The sequence below is a fragment of the Mustelus asterias genome, chromosome 22 (genome assembly GCF_964213995.1).
Source record: "Mustelus asterias chromosome 22, sMusAst1.hap1.1, whole genome shotgun sequence".
Lineage (NCBI taxonomy): Eukaryota > Metazoa > Chordata > Chondrichthyes > Carcharhiniformes > Triakidae > Mustelus > Mustelus asterias.
Window position 1 is genome coordinate 25900001 of NC_135822.1, and position 23608 is coordinate 25923608.

The 23608-nt window shown below is 42.8% G+C and overlaps 3 protein-coding genes across 5 annotated transcripts in view; 2 read left to right on the forward strand and 1 right to left on the reverse strand.

The window, feature by feature from the left end:
- Positions 1-11652, forward strand: part of utp3 (UTP3 small subunit processome component) — a 30891-nt gene extending 19239 nt beyond the window's left edge. Inside the window, exons 13-17 of one of the 3 annotated variants that reach the window (XR_013500548.1) lie at positions 591-712; positions 3332-3398; positions 4428-4535; positions 9205-10388; positions 10642-11652. Coding sequence is in view for 1 of the 3 variants with exons in the window: in XM_078239028.1 (XP_078095154.1) it covers positions 591-712; positions 3332-3398; positions 4428-4535; positions 9205-9294 (387 nt within the window). In the remaining 2 variants the exon portion in view is untranslated. Of the gene's footprint in view, positions 1-590; positions 713-3331; positions 3399-4427; positions 4536-9204 lie in introns of all 3 variants that reach the window. The other 2 variants (XR_013500547.1, XM_078239028.1) reach the window with 2 other exon arrangements.
- On the reverse strand, positions 11011-17589 carry ppcs (phosphopantothenoylcysteine synthetase). The gene is made up of 3 exons (XM_078239030.1): positions 16886-17589; positions 12178-12281; positions 11011-11912 (listed from the first exon to the last, which is right to left on the reverse strand). Exons 1-3 carry the CDS (start codon positions 17415-17417, stop codon positions 11571-11573), a joined length of 978 nt encoding a protein of 325 aa, XP_078095156.1. The 5' UTR covers positions 17418-17589; the 3' UTR covers positions 11011-11570.
- Positions 17590-17644: 55 nt separating this feature from the next.
- The window catches only part of zmynd12 (zinc finger, MYND-type containing 12), a 30425-nt gene continuing 24461 nt past the window's right edge, over positions 17645-23608 (forward strand). The window contains exons 1-2 of the mRNA XM_078239029.1: positions 17645-17881; positions 22451-22592. Coding sequence (XP_078095155.1) covers positions 17766-17881; positions 22451-22592 — 258 coding nt within the window. The 5' untranslated portion in view covers positions 17645-17765. The remainder of the gene's footprint in view (positions 17882-22450; positions 22593-23608) is intronic.

A 23608-nucleotide genomic window follows, 5' to 3' on the forward strand; every position in this document is an offset into this window, starting at 1 on the left:
CAGGGCCAGAAGCCAGATTTCAAGGGGTGAACTGATATTGCTAATTGTGTAAAATATCTAAAGTGTGAACACATGACAATGAAACTGAGCCATGTCTAGGATTGTAATCGCCAACTTCATACAAGTTTGATATTGAAGCTGAAACTGAAGTTTTATGATGAGCTCTTACACGCTGAATCCGTCCCTTTTGGTTCTTATTATATTTAGGTTATATTTGATAATTAGAACCTTTTAATTTAAGCATTTCCCCAGCATGTTTGAAATCTTCTTCATTTCTAATTTTCACTTTCTCCCCTGCCCCAGGGAGTAAGTTACATAAAAGTAAATGTACAGACTCCATCCATATTGGTATCAGACAGTGAGACACGAACAGTCCTCCAAAGTTGCACTGCATCATAGCAAGTCTGGTTAGGAGAATAGCATTAAAGTGGTCCCCTTGGCCTGGGTTTATCCAATGCTGTGGGGAGTGAAATGTTAATACGAGGATCTCTTTCTCTAATCATTGCCATGAATGAATATATTTGGCTCACTGAGTGCGATTTTCTGCTTTTCCACATTCTTGAGTTTACAGGATTAATGTTTTGATGCAGGTCACTGATCAGGAAGCCTCTGGGGACTCTGAATCTGATGCAGATGAAGAAGCAGCGTTTCAATATTACAAGGAAATGGAGGAGAGGCTGATGCAGAAGAGGAAGCGAACTCAAATGGACAGGTACTGATTATTTATACATGGAGTATGCATGTATAATAACGTGTTTTAAAATATGTCTTCGATTGTGTCCCCTCTAATCAAGGGAATGGCTATCACAGCATTTAAATTGATCATTTACTTAGTGAGGAGAGGTGACACGCATTGATTCATGTTTTTTTTTAATTAGCTGGCTCGGAGATAGGAAGACAATACTAAGTTGGGAGGTATTGCAAGTAATTCTCAGGACCAAAGAAATCTTAAAGAGAAGAGATAATGGTCAAAAAAGTGGGAGATGGAATTCAATATCGGCAGATGTGAAGTGATATATTTTTAAATCCTATGAGGGAGGGAAAGGATGGCTGATGCAGATGAGCAGAGTAATTTGAGGGTTTAGGTTCACAGTATTCCAAGTGGAAAAGGCCATCATGAAAGCAAATGGAATATTAGATTTTATTGTGAGAATTATCGATTATATAGTTTCTATTGTGATGTTAAATTTTATATCAAGCCGCAGTAAGATCACAATTGGAATATTGTGTGCCGGTTTTGTGCTGTGCACTATGGAAGGATGTTGAGATAGTAGAGAGGATACAGTACAAATCTACTGGAAAGCTTCGTGTTATGGAGGAAATACAGATATAAAAAGATTTTTAAAAATTGGACTGTTTTTGCAAGGTCGGAGGAGATGCAAGTGGTGATTTAATGGGAGATGTTTAAAATTATGAAGGGGTGGGAAAGAGTAGATAGAAATTAGTAGATATGATTGATGTTTGCTGGTTCTGGACCACCTGCAACTCTGGAGCTAAATGTGGCTCTTTAACATTTCATTTGCGGCTCCCTGCCGTTTCCAGTTGGATCACATTAAAGTGAAAAAAGCCTAAAACCAGAAAATTAAGTCGAGAAAAGTAAGAGTCGTGTTTTTATTGTGGGAATAAAGAGCTAATTATTTTGCTGCACTTTTGCGGTCTCAAATGATTATTTTAAGGAAAAACATTGTGCTCTAAATAAACCGGTTCACGTGGCATAGCCACAGCAAAGGGGTTATACATATGGCCTTTGCTTCGAAGAACAGATTTGGTGGTTGTGACCATTATAGCTGAGACGATAAATTATTCTGAATGTGCTATTAGAAACAATCAATAGCCAAAGAGGTTGTCTTAATTCTACACATCTTAAGGTAAAGTTGTTGTAAAGATAACCACTGACAAAATTGTAGTTTTTAAAAAAAATAGTTTTATAAATGATAATTCTGAGCTAACTTTTATTTTGGTTTCTCTTTCTATTGACTTAAAAAATGCATGTATTGAATTTATTAATTATGCAAATTTGCATTCTACCAGGGACACTCCACAATTTGCCCAAGTATTTGATTTAGAAATGTTGAATATTCAACTTAAAAGTTAAAGTGAAGTTTATTTATTAGTCACAAGTAAGGCTTACATTCACACTGTAATGAAGTTACTGTGAAAATCCCCTAGTCGCCACATTCCGGCACCTGTTCCGATACACTGAGGAAGAATTTAGCTGGGCCAATCCACCTAACCTGCACATCTTTGGACTGTGGGAGGAAACTGGAGCACCCGGAGTAAACCCATACAGACACGGGGAGAACTTGCAAACTCCACACAGACAGTGACCCAAGCCGGGAATCGAACCTGGGTCCCTGGTGTTGTGAGGCAGCAGTGCTAACTGCTGTGCCACCGTGCTGCCCCACTATTGGTTCCCAATAGTTTTTGTTGCAGGCAGTTTCAGTTTCATTAGAAAAGGCGCTTAAAGTAAAACAAGGCTGGCGACCCCTGTTCTAGATCCTTCAATGTAAGAGATTTCGGACTAGAAACAGGAGAAACCTTTTTACACCCTGGATTGCACAATTAGAGTTTGTGATTGATAAAGGCCATGTCAACATTTAAGAATAAGTGGTTGAAGAAAAGATGAAGGCACTGGGATGTACACATGACATTAGTACTACATTAGTAAGGTTAAAAAATCAACATTGACTGGTTGGCCTGAATAACCTACTTCCATTTTGCCATTATATAATTCTCTGGTTTGATTCTCTGGCAAGAATACGTTGGAGATACAACAACTGGATTTGAAGTTACAGAAGCAGCAACAAGACAAAAAAAAATCGGCCACACTGCATCAGTAAAGGGCTTGAGTAACAAGAATGGGAAGAGCTGCAAACTGGCCATGAATTTGCCATTACAGGAATTAGTTCCCCTTTAAATGCAAGTTCCTGACTAGTCGGTGTTTCTGCTCTTTGCCACTTTGCAGTGACCCTCAGCTGGAATATTTTTGATTGTGGGTTGAGAGGCAGGGTTGGGCTCACCTGTGGTCCTTTTCTACATCTCTCTATCAAATAATCTGCTGCAAGTTACTGCCTGGACTCGAGCATGAAAACACCCGAAGCAGCAGCTTTTGGGGGAGTAGGGTGGAGAACCGGTAATGAACTTGAGAAATAATGTTGTCACGCTAGTTTCTTCTAAAACCTGTACTGATTTGATCCCAGACAGCTGAAACTTCCCCAAACTCTCATTTCTTCCTCTCTCCCACATCTCTCCCACCAGCATCACCAATATTTGTTACTGTAAACAAAATGTTGATGTATCAAATGCATTAACGTTGGGTTTTGTATTTCAGCAATGAGAACAGTGCTGTGGTAAAGGAAGAGCTTCGTCCAGATGGAAAAAGAAAGATCACGTACCAGGTTTCTATCTCAATTCTAACATAACATCATTTATTATTTATCTGCTTTAGAACTGTTTTTTAAATTTTTTTCTGGACCGACTGGAAGCTTGTAATGCTTTGTAGAACTCAAATCTTAAGACTTGACCAATTTCTTTCCAGTTATAATGGTAAGGATTTATTATTCAATTCAAAAAGAACATTTACAATCCTAAATCTCTACCAACCAAAGGGGAGGTTGGACAGTCAGTGCACAGCTCAATGTTTGCTGCTGTATAACATACTATATTCAATCCCTCCATCACCGATGAACAGTGGTAGCAGTTACCACTACAAGATGCACTGCAGGAACTCACTAAGGATCCTTAGCCAGCACCTTCCAAATCCAAGACCCCCACCATCTAGAAGGACAAGAGCTGCAGATACCTGGGAACAATCACCACCTGCAGGTTCCCTTCCAAGTCACTCACCATCCTGACTTGGAAATATATCACCGTTCCTTCACTACTGCTAGGTCAAAATCCTGGAATTCCCTCCCTAACAGCACTGTCGATGTACCTACACCTCAGGGATTGCAGCAGTTCAATAAGGCAGCTCACCACCACATTCTCGAGGGCAACTAGGGATGGGCAATAAATGCTGGCCTCACCCACATCCTGTGAAAATTAAAAAATATTAATGAGCACATGGCACTTCAGGGGCAATATGCTTCCTCTGTTCCTTGTGGGAGGGAACGCTGTGGTTTTACATGTGTCCAGTTGGATGAGAGCTTCCCAAGCAGAGAATCCAAGATTGCTATTAATTATGAGCATGCAATCTAATCAGACTTTGGTACAGAAAACTGTGGGACTGGACGTTATAAACGTGCTGGTCACATTCACATTTAGGGTGTTTTATGTGCTGTTGTGTGGAAGATGAACTCTGAAACACGTGTTAATCTTTAGTTGAGCAATACGCCCATTGAACTTTTCAATTCATAATATTTGATTACAAAGATCTTGTAATCAAATTGTCTATGGATGCTTCTTAAACTCCATTTGATTCTCTACAGATCTTCAAGAATAAAGGTCTCACGCCTAGGAGGAAGAAGATTGATCGTAATCCCCGAGTCAAGCACCGAGAGAAATTCAGACGTGCTAAAATACGAAGGAAGGGCCAGGTAAGTGAAGGACACCCTAAGGAGTTGGTCGTGGAGAGTTGTTTTTATTTAAATAAAATGGGTCATTGACATCTTTTAAATAGTTTAATTATGACTGTGGAAATGTGTCAGCTGCTGCTTACCAACAGGCGAGAAGATGTCAGACAATCTAAAGTGGGTCTATCTTTAAGTAGTCAAAAATAAGAAAATCCTATTATTTTCAAAAGAAGTTGGATTTAAAAAGGCAATCAGGAAGTAAAGCAAGTCAAAGTCAAGCAAGCAAGGTTAAATAATGTAGTAGAAATAAACTAAAGTAAAATAAAGTTAACAAAAAGGGATTTTAATTGAAGCCATGGCAGCACAGCTTGGTCACGTGAATGCATATCCTGTAATATGTTGGAAATCGTGGACGCTGCCAGTATCCTAGATAACCACGTGTAGGAAGTGTCACCATTTGCAGAAACTTGAGCCACGGGTTTCGGAGCTTGAATGGCGGCTAGAGTCACTGTTGCACATCCAGGAGGCTGAGAGCCATGTGGATAGCACATTTAAAGAGCTGGTCACATCGCAGCTTAAGAGGCTGGAGGCAGAATGGGAAGGGTGACCTCCAGGCAGTCCAAGAGAACTGGGCAGGTAATGCTGGGGTCCTGCTCACCAATTGGTTTTCCGTTTTGGTTACTGATTGTCCCTGGGAGGAGTGCAGTCTGTGGCTCTGCTGTAGAGGAGGGGAGGGAAAAGAAAGGAAGAGCAATAGTGATGAGGGATTTGTTAGCTAGGGAAAGAGAGATGTTTCTGTAGCCATAGATGTGACTGCAGGGTGGGATGTTGCCTCCCTGGTGCCTTGATCAAGGATGCCACAGAACAGCTGAAAAGCTTCTGCGGCAGGATGATCAGCAGGATGATCAGCAGGATGTTGTGGTCCACATTAATGGCTTAGGAAGGAATGGTGATAAGGCCCTGAAAGCAGATTTCGGGGAGTTGGGGAAGGGGATTGAAAAGCAGGATCTCTAAAGCTGTAATCTCAGGATTACTGCCAGTCCTACATGCCAGTGAGCATAGAAATTGGAGAATTGAGCGATTAAATACCTGGCTGGAATGCTGGTGTAGGAGAGAGGATATCAGATTTCTGAGACATTGGGACCGCTTCTGGGGAAGGTGGGACCTGTACAAGCTCGAATGGTACAGGTGAACCGGACTGCGAAGAATGTCTTTGCAGGGATATTCGCTAGTGCTGTTGCGGGCCCAAGGGTTGGCGCAGTTTAAACTAGTGGCAGGGGATGGGAAGCTGAAGGCAAATAGTTTTCAGGCAAGATAGAGAAGGATTAAAAAAGGTGGGTGTAGGAATATTGGTTAAAGAATCAATTACAGCTGGACAAGACCTTGAGAGGTTGAGCTCAGGAATGAAAACGGGGCAGCTACATTGCAAGGAGCGTACTCAGGCTTCCCAAAGAGTGGAGGGGAGTTAGAACAGCAAATATGTACGCATATTTCTGATTTTTAAAAAAAAGGGGAATGTTAGTCAGAGACTTAACTACCCTAATATCAATTGATGTACGAATAGTGTGAAGAGCACGGGGGACGCAATATTCTTGGATCTGAATTTTATACTCCACCCCTCCTCACACCGGCTCTCTTCACTTCGTCCCAGGCACAACACTGCAACACCACTACCTGGATGGGCTGGAGAGCTATTAGCCAATCTGATTGGCTCATAGCTCTCTATGGCAGGATTTCCTTTCAAGCCTGCTGCCAATCAATGTTTATTTGAGCGTGAAATGGCAGCATGTCTGTCAGAGTTGGTGGGGCTTTCAGGGCCTTATCACCATTCCTTCCGAAGTCGTTCATGTGGAAAAATTCAGGCCTTGACCTGCATTCAAGAGAACCTTTTTTAGCCAACGCCTAAGAAGCCCATAGCGAGGGGGTGCGATTCTAGATTTAGTCTTGGGAAAAGTGAGGTAATGCATTTGGGGAGGGCAAACAAAGCAGGGGAATGCTCATTAAACGGGAAGATGTTGAGAGAGGTAGAGGAAGTGAGGCACCTTGGTGTGCATATCCACAGGTACCGGAAGTGGCAGGACAGGTGGATAAAATGGTCAAGAAAGCAAATAGAATGCTTTCCTTTATTGAGTGAGGTATTGAATATAAAAACAGGGATGTAATGATGGAACTGTATAAAACACTGGTTAGGCCACAGCTGGAATTTTGTGTACAGTTCTGGTCACCACATTACAGGACGGACATAACTGCTCTGGAGAGAGTGCAGAGGAGGTTTACAAGAATATTGCCAGGGCTTGAAAATTGCTGCTATGAGGAGAGATTGGATAGACTATGGTTGTTTTCCTTAGAACAGCAGAGGCTGAGGGATGTCCTGATAAAAGTGTACAAAATTATGAGGGGCCTAGATTGGGGAGACAGGAAAGACCTGTTTTCCCCTAGTTGAGGGGTCAATTTCCAGGGGGGAAAAATCCTTGGTAGAAGGATTAAATCATAGAATTGCTACAGTGCAGAAGGAGGCCATTCGGCCTATCGAGTCTGCACCCACCACAATCCCACCCAGACCCTATTCCTGTAACCCCACACATTTACCCTGCAAATCCCCCTGACAATAGAATCAATTTAGCATGGCCAATCAACCTAAGCAGCACATCTTTGGACTGTGGGAGGAAACCGGAGCACCCGGAGGAAACCCATGCAGACACGGGGAGAATGTGCAAACTCCACAAAGATTGGAGGGAACATGATGAAAAACCTTTTCACCCAGAGGGTGCTGGGCATCTGGAATTCACTGCCCAAATTGGTGCTTGAAGCTGAATTGCTCTCAGCATTTAAAAGTTACCGGGATCTGTACCTAAAGCTGTGTAACCTGCAAGGCTACAGACCAGAGGTTGGGAAATGGGATTAAAATGAGTTCCTGCTTTCTTTTTTTTTTTGGCTGCGCAGACACGATGGGCTGATGGCTTCTTTCTGTGCTGTAACTTTTCTATGGTTCTAGAATAAAATTGAAAATGGCTCCCCTAGCCTTTGTAGAAATTTTCCTGTGAGTGACCGACTGATTCTAGGATGGTACCGTGAATGGTAGTGCTCAGTGACATGGCGCTGAACTGAAGTAATGTGTTTATATTGTGTGCGGCAGAATCCAATATTAGTTTCTGGAGAAGGTACATCATAGGCAACTAAATAAATAACTGGGATTGATCCCAGAAGCTATGAGAAGAGGCATTAGAAATCAAAATAATTATACTTGACAAGGTTCGAGACTAATCTTGCTAAGGCCATACAAACTAAAATGTTGGTTGTAGTCAGCAACTATACGAACTGCAGCAATTCAAGAAGGCAACTCACCACTTCCTCAGGGACAATTAGTTATGGCAGTAAATGCTGGCCTATGATGCCAACATTCCATGACTGAATATATTTTGTTGGCCTGAGAAAGGATTGAGACTATGAGGCAAAGTTTTGTTTGTTAGTTAGACTTTCCCTTGCATTCGTCGGCTCAAAAAATGCTTTCCTGTACAATTGCAGTAAGTGCAAGTGGCACAATGATTAGCACTGTTGCCTCACAGTGCTAGAGATCCAGGTTCAATTCCAGCCACGGGTCACTGTCTGTGTGGAGTTTGCACATTCTCCCCGTGTCTGTGGGTTTCCTCCCATAGGTTAAAGATGTGCAGGTTAGGTGGATTGGCTATGCTAAATTGTCCCTTAGTGTCTGAAGATGTGTAGGTCAGGGGATTAATGGGATTACAGGAATAGGGCCTGGATGGGATACTGTCAAAGAGTCGGTGCAAACTCGATGGGCCAAATGGCCTCATTCTGCACTGTAAGGATTTTATGATTCTTCTATGAATATCAACCTGAGGGAATCTGTACATGTGGAACCCGATTGAACATGGAATCTTATTAACCAATGAGATTTTAAAGTTTTAAAATTAAATACCAAGCACTCCAAGCAAGGTGAATTAAAGGAGTGAATTCCATGGTAAATCAGGTATAGAAAGAGAGTTTCAAAGACAGCAAGGAAAAAAAGAAATGATTTTAAAGATACTCCCTGGAAAAATTCAAAAGCTGAAGGAATAAGGGAACAGTTCTGGTCACCACATTACAGGATGGACATAACTGCTCTGGAGAGAGTGCACTTGATTTTCAGTGCCAGAATGGTTGCGTAGCAATCATTAATACTCATCACAAAATTAAAAAGGTACATACACTAGTTATGATGAGACTCAACTGTGGTAATGGGCAAATAAATAAAGTTCCAAAAAAATCTGGAAGGCTAAATCTGCAAGCTACTGGTGGAATTCAGACTGCAACTTTTGGATATTTGCATTTAACTGTGCACCTGGTCCTCTTGAGTGCAGTATAATTTGCTGCGTTACTGTGTCATAACAAACTATGGCCCAATGTTCATATGGAAGACTCTGGGACCACCAGAACGGAGCATCCCCTAATGATGTGCTGGATGAAACATTTGAGAATCACCCAAGAGTGGATATTTGTACTGAATCCATAATTTAAACTCTCTCATAACTGCATACCAGTGGATCATTCCTTGGTAATATAGCTATCTCTGTATTTCCCCCAAACTTTAACAGCACATACGCCGACAATATATATTTTTTGTGTTGAGATTTCTCCTTTAAGCCCAGTGTCTCAGTTTATTTACATCAGTCAATGAGAGATTTCAATTTTGCAGGTACGTGAAGTCCGTAGAGAGGAACATCGATATGGCGGTGAGCTGTCTGGAATCCGTGCTGGAGTTAAGAAGAGCATCAAGCTTCAGTGATCTTGCTGCCTCCTGTCGAACATCTGCAACTTGGAAGCCCGGGGTATATCCACTCTCTCTTTGTAATGTATTTATAGAGTTTAATAAAGAATTTGTACATTTTTACTGTGTTTATAATCCATTGGTAAAGCTGTGGACTAATGGAGTTTGTAATTACAGGCTATTAAAATACTACACCCAAGTTATGGATGGCATACAATCTCAATCTACATTAGGAGTTGCAGCCTAGAAATTCCATTGTGTGTATTTTTTGTATCTTCAATCTGTTGTTTTAATGGAGGCATCAACCTGTTTGTTAACTGGTTAACATCTCCATCAAAATAGATGGTAAAGTTTAATGTGTGTTGCAACAACACACGGCAATTTCCAGGCTTTGCATCATTTTCTGCTCAATTGCTGCTGGAGGTGATATACCCATCATTCTGAATGTATTATTGGTTTGTAAATGTGCTGTGCCACAGAATAAGAGGTATTCCTAAACAAATTGCCAGGAAAACATTATTACATTTCCTGGCAGTTGTTTGAGGTGACAGTGGGGCAAGTCAATTGCTGTTTACCATCCTTCACATTGCATAATTTCTGCTGGATTGCTGATATTGAAGGTGGCTGTTCTTGAGTGACTTCCATGCTGTGCTGTATGGAGGCACTAGTGCAAATTAAAAATGCTGTTCTCATTATAAAGAACAGAAAATTTTATTTAATAGAGAATTTAAGAATGAACAGAACATGGTAATTTTGAGAGGTTCAAACACCTTTTTATAGTGGAGTCATGAGGTTAATCAGTTATTCCCAAATCTTTATAGTTGGAGGTGACAGCTAAGCCCAGTCTTGTCCTGAACTTTAATCAATACACTTTCCAATAGCAGCTGAATGAGCAGAAACTCTTCAATGATTTAGCCACCCAAGCAATGGTAGTGTAGGGTAAATTAAAAGTATGTCATAAGTAGGCTTATATTAACACTGCAATGAGGTTACCGTGAAAATCCCCGTCACCACATTCTGGCGCCTGTTCGGGTACACTGAGGGAGAATTTAGCACGGCCAATCCACCTAACCAACACATCTTTTAGACTGTGGGAGCAAACCCCACGGACGGTAACCCAAGCCGGGAATCAACCCGGGTCTCTGGCGCTGTGAGGCAGCAGTGCTAACCACTGTGCCACCGTTGTTAGTTTCAATGAAAGGTATATAAACTTTGGCTGAAAAGGACTGGATTTAGTCTAGAAAGTGAATGTTGATAGCTAACAGAATAGAGACAGGCTCTTTTCTACAATGAATCAGTACCTGAGGCGGCACAGTAGCTAGCACTGCTGCCTCTCAGTTCCAGGGACCTAGGTTCGATTCCCAGCTTGGGTCACTCTGTGTGGAGTTTGCACATTCTCCTCCCACAGTCCAAAGATGTGTGGGTTAGGTTGATTGGCCATGCTAAAATTGCCCCTTAGTGTCCTGAGATGCATAGGTTAGAGGGATTAGTGGGTAAATGTGCAGCGATATGGGGATTGTGGTTGGTGCAGACTCGATGGGCCAGATGGCCTCTTTCTGCACTGTAGGGTTTCTATGATTCTACAGGAGAAGAGGGAATGTGATGAATATGCAGAGTTTTAATCCCACCTGACTGAATTGAATGAACATTTGCAACAACAAGGTATCACATGCCTGTAAATGTACTGATGTGGATTGGCAAGAGTTACCAAAAGAGAAATCACAAATGGTATAATTAATATACATCACTCAATTTTATTTCAATTTGGGATCAAGAAATCCCTACAACTTTTTCTGCTCGTGTTTGTGAAAGCTGGATCTCTGCTACAAAATTTGGTTCTAGTTATCCAGTGAATTCACCAACAATATTGATAAGTTTTTTTTCTTGTTCCAGTAATACAGCTGCAATTATTGAGTCCATCAACCACCGGCACCAGAAATTAATTCAAAAGATACAGATTAAATAGCAATCACACCATGCCAAGTGCCATCACTCATTGTAGTTATGTGCCTTTGACTTACAGAAAAGTTCTGTATTTCCCATTCCATAGCACACACTTCTCTGTGGTACCTTTTTATCAGTTCATGTAGGCTCATGGAGGAAATTTTAATGTAGTCAGAAGCCAAGTCTAATAGTTAGCCCAAACTACATACATTAGTGCATGTTTTTAAAAACCTTTATTAAGCATAATGCCAGATTTCCCAGCTGGCTTTATTCACAAATGCCAAGTTTTTTTTAAAAAAAGTAACGTTTTAATAGCTTGTTCCATTTTTATACAATTAACTTATCTTGCATCATGGGTCACATGTAGGATTGTTGCTTTTCTCAATAAAATTAGTGTGGCAGTCACTCAAGTGTGTCACGATCTTCTCTTCAATTTCATGGTGTTGCTTCACTTCATTTTCTGAAAGTGCCAGGTCAGTTTGAGAATCGGCAGTTACTATGACAACAAACACCCTCCGCGTTTCAAGGACGTTGGCAACCACAACCTGATGTCTGTAAGTTTCTAAAGCTTTACGTGCTCGTGCAACCAGCTGTGAAGGATCAGTCTCCAACTTGAAAGATGTAACAAATGCCTGAGGAGCCCAGTCTTTCACGAGAGGGGTAAGCATCTTGGGAACTATTTGCATAGTTAGCTTTTAAAAAACAAATCAGATTCTGACATTCAATAAGCCTAAGAAAACAAAGCTTGCATTATATGTACACATACAATTGCAAGACTTTCTCCAAGAACAGCCACTTTGTTTCAAAAAATTCTCTATACTTCAAGAGGCAGTCCCCTTAATGGAAAATAGAAAATTGCACAAATGTAACCCCTTACCCAGTGGGCATGAGAGGACTTCCACTAACGGTTAAACAAATAGTCTTCATAACACTAAGGATAGTCCATCTCTCACTCACCTGCAGAGGGCTAACACCTGATTGGATTTTGTGTTCTGGCATCTCCGAGGCTGGAATGAAAAAATCCGACACGGCTGCTGCAAGGTAAAACATAGCTTTTGGTCCTGCAGAACAAAAACAGTTACAAATCAGCGACTTCATGATGCTATGTCCTTTAGAAATATAAAGGCTACTTAAGTTAAACAATAGATCTTCCTGTCCATTGAGTAATTGGACTTGTAAATTTTAATAGAGCCAACAGTATACAAGTTATTTTTCATCCTGCAGAATAGATGGAACCAATTACATCCCAGTTGCAGGCATTAGTTCTCTGCTCTCTTTAGCATTGGTCTACCTAGCTAAAAGTCAGGACTCTTGGCCTCTATTGGCACAAAATGTAAGCATATAATGAAGTCAAAAGCTTCAATTGTTTGTGGCTGTAATGAAGTGACTCCGCTTGTTCTTGTACTAAAAAGAGTATTTCATGACACATCTGATTGGAATCTCAGGGAAAGTGGGCAGACTTTAATGCACATTTAATGCTACTGAAGCGAAATGTATTTTCAGCTGTAATGAAAAGCATATTAAAGTTAATCTCCCAGTTCATGTTAGTGTGTAGAACACGATACTCTGTCTGCAAATCTGAATAGAACAAACAGCTTTCAACAAAATATCCTCCAGTTTTGACTAGGCTGTATTTTTTCTGAAGTATTATCCTCTGGTACATGCCCCAAGACAGCTGTGCTGCATTATTGGAGGTGCCATCTTTCAGGTCATTGATAAACTGAGTTTCCATCTTCTCCAGTGGATGCAAAAGATCCCATAGACTATTTCTAAGAGGTCTCCCCAGTGTCCTGACCAATATTTATCCCTCAATATTAATTTTTTAAAAACTCATGTACTGAAAACATAGCTGCCAATGATGGAGCAATTCATATACAGGGTACACAAAAGGCCAGAACTGGAGGAATGCAGAGATTTCCGATGGTAGTTGGGCTGAAAAAAGCTACATTGGAATTTGGAAACAAGGATGAGAATTTCAAAATTACCATTCCTCAACAGAGTCAGTGCAGGTCAGCAAACACAGGGGTGAGGGTGAATATGATTTCATGTTAGCACACAGGTAGTGGATTTTTGCACGAGCTTAGGTTTAACAAGGGTAGAATGCAGAGTATTTATTTTGGTAGGAAGAATGAGAAGAGGCACCATAAAATAAAGGATACAATTTTAAAGGGGTTGCAGAAGCAGAGATAGCTGAAGATATGTGCAGGAATAAGCCATTCAGCCCATCAAGCCTGCTCTGCCATTCAATATGATCATATTGGTCATCCACTTCAACACCTTTTTCCCGATGTCCCTTAGCAATTGTTATTTAGAAAATGTCAATCTCTGCTTTAAACATACTTAATGACTGAGCTCCCACAGCCCTCTCTGGGTACAGATTTCAAAAGATTCACAACCCTCAAGAAGAAAATCTCCTTATCTTGGTCCTAAATGCCTTCTCTTTAGCTGGAAATGTGTCCCCTGGTTCTAGGCTTCCCAACCTGGGGTAACATCATATCTGCATATATTTTGTAGGTTTCAATAAGATCATTCTTCAAAACTCTACAGGTCCAGTTTCCCCAATCTCGTAACACAGTGCTGCCATTCCAGGAACAAGTTTGGTGAATGTTTGTTGTGCTCCCCCTGACAATTTCCTTCCTAAGGTGAGGGGACCAAAACTGCACACAGTATTCCAAGTGTAGTCTAACCAAGGTTCCATACAATTGAAGACTACTCAAATTCTCTCAAAAAAAGGCTGGCAAAAAATTTGCTTTCTTAATTGCTTGCTACCCCTGCACATTAGTTTTCAATGACTTATTGCACAAATTGTTGAAGGTGGCAGGGCAGTTTGAAAAAGCAGTTAAAGGCATATGGGACTCCGGGGTTTATTAGTAGAGGCATACAAGTATAAAAGCAAGGAAGTTATGGTGAACTTTTATAAAACCTCTTACTCAACTGGACTATTATGTCCAAATCTGGACACCAATACTGGGAAGGATGTGAAGGAATTAGAAACAAGATTTGAGGGATTTCAGTTATTTGGACAGATTGGAGAAGCTGAGAATCATAGAATCCTACAGTGCAGAAAGAGGCCACTCGGCCCATCGAGTCTGCACCAACCACAATCCCACCCAGGCCCTATCCCCATATATTTACCCACTAATCCCTCTAACCTATGCACCCTGGGAGACTCGGGGGCAATTTAGAATGGCCAATCAACCTAGCCCGCACATCTTTGGACTGTGGGAGGAAACCGGAGCACCCGGAGGAAACCCACACTGACTCAGGGAGAATGTGCAAACTCCACACAGACAGTGACCCGAGCCGGGATTCGAACCCAGGTTTCTGGAGCTGTTCATGAAGCAGCAGTGCTAACCACTGTGCTACCGTGCCACAGCTGAGGCTGTTCTCCTTGGAGATGGTTGAGAGAAGATTTGCTGGAGATGTTTAAAATCATGAGGGGCCTTGACAAAGAGGAAGAAACTGTTCAAACAGTTTAAGGATCGAGAAGCAATAAAAAAGGTGAATGGCAAAACAACATAAAACATGAGGAAAAACTTCTGTGCAACGACTGGTCAGGATCTGGAATGCACAGTGGTGGAGGCTAATTTCAATCATGGCTTTCAAAATGGAATAATTACCTGAAGAGATAATTTTACAGGGAAAAGCTAGAGGACGGGGGCAAGCTGTGTTTCTCTTTGCAGGCTGCTGACACAGACACAATAGGCTAAATGGCCTCCTGCGCCGTAAATATTTGCGTTCTGTAGTCAGAAGCTCATCTCAAGGTTAAATACGACATCAAATGAACAATCTAGTTGGGCCTCAGAGTAGCCAGGAAGAGCGTTGGTGGATAGGGAACAAAGTTTCTGGGAAGGACAGAATACATAAGAACATAAGAAATAGGAGCAGGAGTAGGCCATCTAGCCCCTCGAGCCTGCCCCGCCATTCAATAAGATCATGGCCGATCTGCAGTGGATCAGTTCCACTTACCCGCCTGATCCCCATAACCCCTAATTCCCTTACCGATCAGGAATCCATCTATCCGTGATTTAAACATACTCAACGAGGTAGCCTCCACCACTTCAGAGGGCAGAGAATTCCAGAGATTCACCACCCTCCGAGAGAAGAAGTTCCTCCTCAACTCTGTCCTAAACTGACCCCCCTTTATTTTAAGGCTGTGCCCTCTAGTTCTAGCTTCCTTTCTAAGTGGAAAGAATCTCTCCACCTCTATCCTATCCAGCCCCTTCATTATCTTATAGGTCTCTATAAGATCCCCCCTCAGCCTTCTAAATTCCAACAAGTACAAACCCAATCTGCTCAGTCTCTCCTCATAATCAACACCCCTCTGGTATCAACCTGGTGAACCTTCTCTGCACTCCCTCCAATGCCAAGCCAATACAATGGCTTTTGCCTTCCTAATTTTAGTTGGAAGAAATCTCAGTTACACATTCAATTCAAATATAAAATGCATATATTTGAAAATTTCACACATCCATCCTCATTTCACTAAAATCTTAGTAAATGTTTAATATGTGGATGTCACTGACACAGTCATCGTTTATTGCCCATTTTTAATTATCTTTGGTCACCACACTGAATAGAACTGAGTGGCTTGCTAGTCCATTTCAGAAACTGTTAAGTAACACTGCTATGGGTCTCGAGTTATAGATCAGCCACACACCAAGGACAGCATATTTCTTTCCCTAAAGAACATTATTGAAACGGATGAGTTTTTATAACAATCTGGCAGTTTTACACTCACCAATTATTGATATTACAGCTTTAATATAAATCCATTTGAAATTCCCCAATCACCTTGGCAGGAATTGAAACTCATGTCTCCAAATTGTTAGGCCAGGCCTCTGACTTACTACAGAGGAGCATATTAAACAGGTGCTATAATAGGCCATTTGGCTCTTTGAGCCTGTTCTGTCATTCCACAAGATCACGGCTCATCTTTTTACCTTACTTTCACCTTCCTGTGCTATCCCCATAATTCCTTAGTATCCAAAAATCTACTGACCTCCCGTCTTGAAAATACGCAATGACTCAGGCCTCTGAATGAAGAAATTTCTCTCCAACTCAGTCCTAAACGACTGACCCATTAATCGGATGTGGAGATGCCGGCGTTGGACTGGGGTAAACACAGTAAGGAGTTTAACAACACCAGGTTAAAGTCCAACAGGTTTATTTGGTAGCAAAATTAGGCTTTTGCTACCAAATAAACCTGTTGGACTTTAACCTGGTGTTGTTAAACTTCTTACCATTAATCGGAGACAGTGATCCTCTCCACCCCCTCCCCCAAACAGACTTTGCAGCCAGAGGAAATTTTTTCTCAACGTCTGCTCTGTTGAGCCCCTGAAGAGTTTTATGTGGTTAATTGATCTTGGCTGTTTTGAAATAAATGGAGCCATTCCATGGATTGTTAGAGGAAGTCCATTTGTTCCTGTCTGTTTCCTCTAATATTTTGGGACCTGTTCGTAGATCTGGAAAGGTGCTGAATCGATACAAAATATACAATGTCATTGTGTGATCAGTAGGCTAGGCAAACAATTGCAGCTCAAAACTGGATGGATCATCTCTGCTGAATTAACACACAGCGGTATATATTTACAGATTAACCAGTGTAGCTGGAGGTGGGTGACCGCTATGCTACTATACCCGAGTATTTGCTTCATTTCCCTACCGATGGGGTTGAGCGCCTGAGCCGCCGCCCTCAGCAGGTACAGGTAGTCGGATAAGGTGCTGAATTCGATGGGTAGCAGCAGTCCGGCCTCTCGCACAGCCACATAGCGCTGCAGCACCGGCACGATGTCGGGCAGCACTGTCTGGTCAGCCTCCACCCGCCAGCAGGTGGTTCCCACTTCCAGCACGGCCTTCAGCGCGTCCAGGACGTTGAGGCCGGAGTAGCGCCGGGAGAAGGGGTAGAGGGAGCGCTGGCGGTGCAGGAAGATCACGGCGTAGCCCAGGCCGAGGAAGTACTCAGCCGACACGGCGCCGCGCCAGCCGCTGCTGAAGTTGTCCAGGAAGCGGACGGTCCGCGACTCCAGCGGCACCTTGGTGCCGCCCGAGGTCACCAGCACCACCCGGCGGCCCTGGGCGGCGTGCCGCACCGCGAACTCGGCCATGGCCGCGGCCCAGCTCTCCGCATTGGGCGGCGGCACGCAGCTGGAGAAGAAGCCGCTCCACTCCGGCTCGCTCTCCGCCGCCGCCGCCATTACAACTAGTCCGCCCTCAATTACTGTCCGGCTTCCCCGCCCGCTAATAAGTTCCCCCTTCCCCAGTACCCACCCACCCACAACAGGCCATGGAGAACCTTCGCCAAAGCTCTGGCACAAAGGACACTTTCATGTTTAGCTTTGTCTCCTATCCATTTATTTTTTTTACTCTGGGTTTGTGTTAAGAGCTATTTGTTTAAAGGGAAAGGGGGCGGGGAAACATTAACAAGTGCTCCTGGGTTCAGGAGTCAGAGGCCTTAGCAACGGGCCAGAAGTCCCTAGCAACCGCAGCACAGCAGAAGCTGAGAGAGGTTTCCCAGCAAAGGGCTGAGCCTCCTGCACCCCGAGATGCTCAGCTCTCCCATTTATCCGCTCTCCAATCCCAAGGGAGTCAAACTAGAGTGTGAGATGTGCCAGAAAACCGCCTATGTAATGTGCTCCCAGTGCAGGGTGACTTACTACTGGTGAGTAAAGCTCCAAATCTCACCCTGCAAACTACTGCTCAAACTCCAACCTTTCCATCACTGAAATGTATTGTTGCCTCTCAAATCCGTGTCCATTCTCCCCCATTATGTCCATTCTTCCCCATTATTTATTCTCTCTGATTAAATTTCTACCCTTCCAAACAGCATAACATTATACTTCTTAACCTCTATGCAGCCTTTGATACAGACTGTCGCACTATTCTCCTCCAATGCAATGTTTCTCCTAACTTTTATGTTTCTATAAACTTTTGAGTCCTTATTATGTTACCATAGTGAGATTTGAACAGGCATCACCAGAGCATTAGGCCTGTGCCTCTGCGTTACTAATCCAGTGACATTACCACTTTGCTACTCCCTCCCCTGTGGTTTGATGACGCTATCTTCATTTAATTCCATTCATACCTATCTAATTTTGACTTTATACTATTTTTACCAATGGCTTTTCTTCCCAACTTCACTGAAACTCACACTTGAGCAACCCCTCAATATCTTTCACGTATAAATGCCACCCTTTTGCAATATCTCCGGTATTGCTATTTCTTAACCTCCTTCAGTCTCTCTATTACCTCTGCCCAGTCTTTGATTAGTTGCACTTTTCCTGCAGTTAAACCGTGGGAAGCTCCAACTGCTATCTCTGTATCATCAACACCAACCCTCCCCTTTCCTTATCACTACTTCAGGCTGAACAGTATTGTTCAGTCTCAGCACCCTCTACAAACTCAAGCAGAGCTCTCCATTACAAAAACACTTATTTATCTCTGTAGCAACCTTCCAAGCACCTAGCTCACCACATCTACCACTGAGCCCTCATGCAAGCATTGTCATATTGCTCAGCAATAACCTGCTCATTGATGTTCAATTTGGGTTCCACCAGGGCTACTCAGCTCATGACCTCATTTTAGCTTTGGTTCAAACATGGACAAAACAGCTGAATTCCAGAGGCAGCATTTGACTGAGTGGCATCAAAAAGACCTGGAAAAATTGGAATCAATGGGGGAAGGGGGAAGGTCGTTCCGTTGGTTGGAGTCAACTCTGACATAAAGGAAGATGGTTATGGTGGTTGGAGGTGAATCATCTCAATTCCCGGAGATCACTGCAGGAGTTCCTCAAGGTAGTGTCCTAGACCCAACCATCTTCAGCTGCTTCATCAATGACCTGCCTACTGTCATAAGGTGAGAAATGGGGATATTTGCTGATGCTTGCACAATTTTCAGCACCATTCACGACTCCTCAGATACTGATGCAGTTCATTTACAAATGCAGCAAGACGTGGAGAATATCCAGACTTGGGCTGACAAGTGGCAAGTAAAGTTCACGCCACATAGGTGTCAGGCAATGACCATCTCCAACAAGAGAGGATCTAACCATCTCCACTTGACACTCAGTGGCATTACCATTTCTAAATTCCCCACTATCAACATCCTGGGGCTTATCGTTGACCAGAAACTGAACTGGACTAATCATATAAGTATTGTGGCTACAAGAGCAGGTCAGAAGCTAGGAATCCTGCAGCAAGTAACTCGCCACCTAACTCCCCAAAGCCTGTCCACCATCTACAAGGCACAAGTCAGAAGTGTGATGGAATATTCTCCACTTGCCTGAATGGGTGACGGCTCCAACAACACTCAAGAAGCTTGACACCAAGAAGGACAAAGCAGCCTGCTTGATTGGCAGGCCAAACATAAACATTTACTCCCTCTACCACCGATGCACAGTAGCAGCAGTGTGTGCCACCTACAGGATTAACTCCAAGGTTCCTTAGGCAAGGGTCCAAACCGATAACCACCATTATTTAGAAAGATAAGGGCAGTAGACACATATGAACACCACCACCTAGACGTTCCCCTCCAAGTCACTCGCCATCCTGACTTGGAAATAAATCGCTGTACATTTAAAGTCAAAATCCTGGAATTCCCTCCCTAACAGCACTGGGGGTGTACCGACACCATAGGATCTGCAATGGTTCAAGAAGACAGCTCACCACCATCTTCTCAAGGGCAATTAGTGATGGGCAATAAATGCTGGCCTAGCCGGTGATGCTCACCTCCCACAAGTGAATTTTAAAAAAATTTAGACTTGTGTCAAATGCAGTAGGGTTGCTCTCTCCGGTTTTCATTTTGATTCTTTTCATCTCCCTTGCATCATGCAGTGCCTATTCATGAGAGGTGAACTGCTGACTTTCATTTCCAGACTTATGCAGGTGTTAGTCAGAACTGATTTGCGGATGCAAGTGCTCTGCAGCGTAAGAAATTGTACTTTTCAAACTATTATAGATTTAGCGGGCACAGTAAGAGACCATCTGGCAGAAGGCTGCTTTTCTCTCTGGAAAAACACAAACAGTTCCTAGCATTCAGAAACTGAGATAAAACAAAAACGAAGACATTTCTAAACTGAAAGTAGGGAGTCTTGTGGCGCCTTGTGTACCCTCTTATCTATACATGTGTCAGACATGAGTAACCAAATGGTACCCAGCATGAGATGAGCTCAGAGATGACCTCAAGCCAAAGTGATGGACAGGGGTTGGTAACGCCCTGAGTGTAAGTGTGGCTGCAAGAGCAGGTCAGAGGCTAGGAACCCTGCAGCAATTAACTCACCACCTAACTCCCCAAAGCCTGTCCACCATCTACAAGGCACAAATCCGAAGTGTGATGGAATATTCTCCACTTGCCTGGATGAGTGCTGCTCCAATAACACTGGTCTTTGGTCAGAGCTACTCAAAGTGATTGACATTGAGTAAACAACGGTCCCCAAGAAATAAAGTATACTAATAGGTACACTGGGTTGAAGGGGCAGTCATCATCAGGCAGCTGCCTTCTTCTGATGAAGACCTGAAAAGAGTGAGGAAGACCAGGGGAAGAACTTCCTAACACCCTGGGTAAAAACTAATAAACTACAGAAATCAACACTCACTCTGCACCATCCAGGCATTTAACCTCCAGAACCACTAAACTGGGTTAAATACTTTTCCTATCTGTTTAGCTTGTGCATCATTTTTGAACTGTTGATTCTTAATAAACTACTTAACAAACTACTTCAAAATCATTTATGGGTTTGACTCCCTTTTTAGGTTATCTGTGACTCCTGATTCTGGCTCTAGTTTCTCCTTCCAAATAGAATCACCAGGAATTTTTTAAGTGCTTTTGTACAATGGCAACTTTGAGATCAGGAACTGAATGTGGATTTGAAGGGATAAGCCCATATCCTACCATATCTAAATGCCAGCTTGGCTAGGTTGGTAGTATCTTGCCTTTGAAATAAGTTGTTGTAAATTCACTGTAGGACTTGGGAATTAATTTAGGCTGGCATTTCAATGCACATTGAACACACACTGTATTGTCTGAGGTGTTTCACAGGGACCAAGCCATCTGATTCAGTCGTTCTGTTGGATGTTAAAAGATCTCTTGGACCTTGTTCAAAGAAAAGCCAAAGTTTTAGCCAAAATTTCACCCTTAGCCACATCAAAAACAGATTCACCAGTCATTTATCTCATTCTATTTGCAGGATATTGCTGTATGCAAACCAATTTACAATTATCTACATAGCAATAGTGATTACCACAATATATTCTTTGGTGTGCACTGGGACATTTCTGAGGGATGGGGTAAAACACAATATAAATCAAGTTCTTTCACTAGATCAACAATGGGACAATTTTCGTTAGCCATCAGTGAGAATGGCGACCCAGCTGGAAAATATGGCGAGCATCGGGAAATGTGATTCTTACTGGCAATCATTTCCTTATTTTTCATGCCCCTCGCCAGTGATGTTATGAGGTTCATGCCCACAAAAGGTGATAACCTCATTTTCATGTTGTTAAATTTTAAAGTCATTATCAAGCCACCCCTTCCACATGATTCCCCCCTCACTGGATATTCAAAACTTGCTGACATGATGTCACATTGGCGAGGTTTACAACAGCTATTTAAAAACATGAATCAATCGAGGGGAATCCCCCCCCCCCAGGGGTGCAAAGGTATGTATAACCCCTGGGGTGGGGGGCCTTGGCACAGGTTGGCACTGGGTGGGGAGGGTGGTTTCCCATAATGTGTCATGGGTGGGGTGGAGAGTACTAAGTACTGAGGCCATTGAGGGGCCGAAATTGCAGGTAGGGGGAGGAATGGGCAGTGGGGGGAACGCTGACAGTACTGTCGCAGTGGTTGTTGGCTGTGGGGGTGGGGGAAGAAAGCCCCTGATGATTGTTACCTGGGGGGAGTTTAACTTCAGTGCTGATCGATGCACCCTTTACAGAAGGCACACAGATCTCTGTGGAGCAAGTCTTGCTGGTTCTATCGGACCCCCTCCCTCCAGACTGATGGTGTAAACCACACCCCTGATTTCCTTGTCAGAGTGGCTCAAGATCTGGTCCGAAAACTCAGCTCTGCATCTGGAGAAAACACGTCGGTTTCAGTCAGAGCCTGACACTCCCAAATTATGGGAAAATTCCGCACATAGTGTTTGTGACGATTCGGCTGTGACAACATGTGTAACTTGCTTTTTTTTTTAAGGATTGCCAATCAATATTGTGTGCCTGTTATTGTCTTTTGTCAGTGATGTAGCACACCAAGAGGCAGATTGGAATGGGATCCATGAGAAGATTTGCCAGCTCCTGATTCCAATACGTACGGCACCAACATTCCTCAGCTCTGCAAAAGAGAGAAAGCACAATGAGGAGCAGATGGTCCAGAGACAGGTAAACATTAAACAAAAACAGAAAATGCTGGATGAACCTAGCAGGTCTGGCAGCATCTGTGGGAGAGAGAATAAGAGTTAACATTTCGAGTTTATAATACCCTTTTACAGAAACATTAAGGAGCTTTCATATTGATTCAGTTAGCTATTCTTTCTCCATTTTCTCTTCAGAAGGCACGGATTTGTTGTTACTATTCTGTATGTTTTACTTTAAACAGTCAGTGCTTGCAAGATAGTGATCATGAGGTCAGCGCAACCAAGTCAAATCCTGTTTATACCTGGATGTACATATGGCAGATCTATATCAGGAAGTTCAACTATTGTTGTAAAGGGAAACGCAATGGCCAGTTTGCAAGGTCCACAGTGACTGCACTGGCTGACCGGGTGATCTCTTTCTAATGGTGTTGGCCAGGATATCCCCGTGCTCTTTAAAAAGTGCCACTAAAAGCTTACATACACCTAAATAAGAGACAAGGCCTCGGTTTATTGTCTGATCCAAAAATTGTACCTTCAACAGTGCAGCATTTCCTTAGTTCTACACAGGAGTGTCAGCTTAGTATATATGTCCAAGTTTTGGTCTTGTTTACAGTCTTAGAGTCATACTTGATCCCAAGATGAACTGTCAACTATATATCCATTCCATCATCAAGACCACCTATTTCCACCCCTGTAACATTGCCCAACTCTGCCCTACCTCAGCTCATCTGCTGCTAAAAGCCTCACCCATTTCTTTGTTACTTCCAACCTCTCTCCCGCCAGCCTCCCATTTTTCACCCTCCATAAATTTGATCTCATCCACAGCTTTTGTCCGTATCAAGTCCCATTTGCCCTTCACCCTTGCTGACCAATATTGGCTCCCAGTCTGGCAATGTCTTAATTTCATGATTCTCATCCTTGCTTTCAAAACCTTCTATGGCCTCATTTCTCCTTACCTCTGTAACCATAAGACCATAAGACATAGGAGCGGAAGTAAGGCCATTCGGCCCATCGAGTCCACTCCACCATTCAATCATGGTT

Coding starts and splice junctions, on each gene's coding strand:
- ppcs (XM_078239030.1), bottom strand. CDS start 17,417: ATGGCGGCGGCGGCGGAGAGCGAGCCGGAGTGGAGCGGCTTCTTCTCC. Junction 12,282..16,885: donor TCAGGCGCTCAACCCCATCG/GTAGGGAAATGA, acceptor TTTGTTCTGCAG/GACCAAAAGCTATGTTTTAC. Junction 11,913..12,177: donor CAGGTGTTAGCCCTCTGCAG/GTGAGTGAGAGA, acceptor GTTTTTTAAAAG/CTAACTATGCAAATAGTTCC.